The following is a 2,818-nucleotide window of genomic DNA, read 5'->3' as shown; positions in this document are numbered from 1 at the left end:
AAATGTATATATGTAGAAATATCTAGGTGTACGTATGTGATGTGTGTGTATGTATCTATATAAGTTTATGCATACATACACAGATGTTCAATTGTGTGTATATTGTAAATGTAGTAGTAGTTTTTAAGAATACTGAATTATTATTTATTTTATTTTTGTTTAGTTCTTCATTGCATGTTTTAGTGTTAAGTAGTTTTTAAGATTTAGTTTTAAAAACAACAAAATTTATATAGCAAGTTTTATAAACCAATTGTCTTGTTAATTTCTATTAAAATGATTGACATGATCAAAAAATAATTAATTATTAATATTCCTAGAATAAGATCAAATCTGTTAGGAAAAAATAATTTTAGAAACTAGAGTTAAGTTTACTATGTAAATCATATAAATGTTAAATAAAAGGAATTTAATCCAAAAAAAAACGTTCATGTGCGTTTGTGAAGTGATAAGTGAAATTAAATAAAGTGAAAATGGCTGGTCCTGGTAAAGGTGGAAAAGGCTTGGGAAAAGGTGGCGCTAAACGTCATCGCAAAGTGTTACGTGATAATATCCAGGGCATTACCAAGCTAGCTATTATACGTTTGGCTTGTCGTGGTGGTGCAAAACGTATTTCTGGATTGATTTACGAAGAAACTCGTGGTGTTCTGAAAGTGTTCTTGGAAAACGTTATTCGTGATGCTGTCACCTACACCGAACACGCTAAGCGTAAAACCGTCACTGTTATGGATGTCGTCTACGATGTGAAGAGAGGTCGTACTTTGTACGGTTTCGGCGGTTAAATATATTCTTGACGCTATTTGGCGAAATCTTTTATTTACAACAAAACAATCGGTGCTTTTCAGGACCACAAAAAATTTTAAAAAAGAGATTCATTCTTGTTGAAAATCAAATTATTATTTTTTTAATAAATATACTAATAACACATGCTAGTAAATAAACAAAAATATTAAAAAAATCGCATTCGACTTATCTTTTCAGATTTTTAAAAATTTTTTCTAATAAATTTCCTTCAAATATTTCCAATATCAGTAAAAATGCGAATACAATGTTTATGCTTGCTCAAAAATTTTATTTTAGACAAATTAAAAGATAAATATAAGGTTGATAAAAAAACATTTGCCACTAAGTTTATGTCAATAAAAAGTATTAACTGGTACCCCAATGGTGGAACTTTTTTCACCAAATGTTTTTTTTTTAAGAAGATAATTTTTTGTTATTGCTACAACGTTTTTACATTATCTTATGTGTCCCTTCTTTAAAGGTTTTTAATTACAATATCATTTTGTTCATGTCCAACTGTCCTTTTGATTTTTATATTGAAATTTAGTGGTTTCCGCTCAGTTATAGGTATATTTAATTTGTAAACAAATTGTTAATTAGTTTTCAGATTCCCTTTATAAATTTGTATATGTTTTCTGTAAATAGTTTTTGAGAGTTATGTGGAAAGAGTTTGGGCAATGTTTGGCCGTATACCTTCTTTTAATTGTAAATGTCTGTTTTATATCTTAACTCTAAATCGTGAAATGTTTTAATCGGATTTGTTTTTTACTCACATTTTTAAACAACTTAATATTAATTTATCATTTGAATAAGTTTTCAAGTTGTCAGCCAAAAAAAGAAACATTGTCAAAAAATAATAAATTTTTCTTTCATAAAAACCTTTCCACCGTAATTACCGAAAACTGAAAGAAATTTTGAGTCAAATCGGTCCAGCCGTTCTCAATTGATGCGTTCACAGAAAAAATTGCAACCATTTGAAAAAAAATTCAAAAATCCAATTAAAATTTGATTGATTTTTCGCCGATAAAAATAATGTTCATATTTACAATCGCCGATAAAAAAATTGTAATCCCATTCGAAAATATTTTGATAAAGCAATTCTCATATATACTAAAAATTTTGTTGAATTTTATTTTGTTAATCGATAAAATATTTTTCATATTGACAATCTTGTTTATCAAATTATTTTCTTTTTATCTGATAAAAAATGTTTCATATTGATTAAACTTTTTATCGAAAAATATTTTTTAAATCAATAACTTTTTGTTCATATTTACAATTGAGGTTGTAAATTTATTCATCTGAATCGATAAAAAATTTAGCATATATACAAAAAATCAATTGTTATCGTTGGATAAGCAGTAGAGGCTGAATATTGGTATTGCGCAGTTTCAACAGTTCCACTTTAAGATCAATTTCTGCGTTGTTTTCCGCAATAAGAGCAAAAGAATTCTGCGAATCAGGTATGGAGTATTTCCGTTTAATTTTTATGCCAGTTTTGTCAGTGATTAGCTTTTGTTGTGGTGGAAAAAGATTATGCAAATTTCAAAATATCGAGAAAATGTTTGATTCTGAAATGAAATGGTAAAATAATGTTGAATTAAAAACGTGTATTTTCAATTAAATTAAAAGTCGTATTACATTCGTCGTATTTATCAATATTAGTCACGGTTTTGGAAGAAGTTTTAGATGCTATTAAGTGCAAGATTTTTCTCTCGTATAGTGGCCACTTTAAAAGAAGATTGCAGGATTTAGGGTATTTAAGCTCAAAATCTATATCAATCTTTGGGAGAAGAACAATATTCATAAATTTATGTTTATGGAAATAAACAATTTACTTACCAAATTAATTCCAGAAGGTTTTTTATACTCCGGCCAGCTTTTCAAAATGTCATTTGTACTCTCTGAATGTTCAATTTGGGAAAATCTTTAGATGTTTTTCCAGCATTCTTTTCAAATATCACCATATCTCCTACTGCCATTCCCTGAAATAGTATATCAATATGCCGTGGTGTCAATGTGCTCAACACTTCTTGAG

The 2,818-nt window shown here is 27.8% G+C and overlaps 1 protein-coding gene across 1 annotated transcript; it reads left to right on the top strand.

Moving 5' to 3' along the window:
* The first annotated feature begins 436 nt into the window (after window positions 1-436).
* LOC133336903 (histone H4-like) lies at window positions 437-819 on the top strand. The gene has a single exon (XM_061545178.1). The coding sequence runs from the start codon at window positions 471-473 to the stop codon at window positions 777-779; it is 309 nt and encodes a 102-aa protein (XP_061401162.1). The 5' UTR covers window positions 437-470; the 3' UTR covers window positions 780-819.
* The last annotated feature ends 1,999 nt before the right edge of the window (window positions 820-2,818 follow it).

Source organism: Musca vetustissima, unplaced genomic scaffold (genome assembly GCF_032173495.1).
Source record: "Musca vetustissima isolate MV318-11 ecotype Yass unplaced genomic scaffold, APGP_CSIRO_Mvet_v1 utg793885, whole genome shotgun sequence".
Taxonomy (NCBI): Eukaryota; Metazoa; Arthropoda; class Insecta; order Diptera; family Muscidae; genus Musca; species Musca vetustissima.
This window is presented reverse-complemented; position numbering and strand designations above follow the sequence as displayed.

Excerpts from the sequence above, each read along its gene's own strand:
- LOC133336903 (XM_061545178.1), top strand. The coding sequence starts at position 471 with ATGGCTGGTCCTGGTAAAGGTGGAAAAGGCTTGGGAAAAGGTGGCGCT.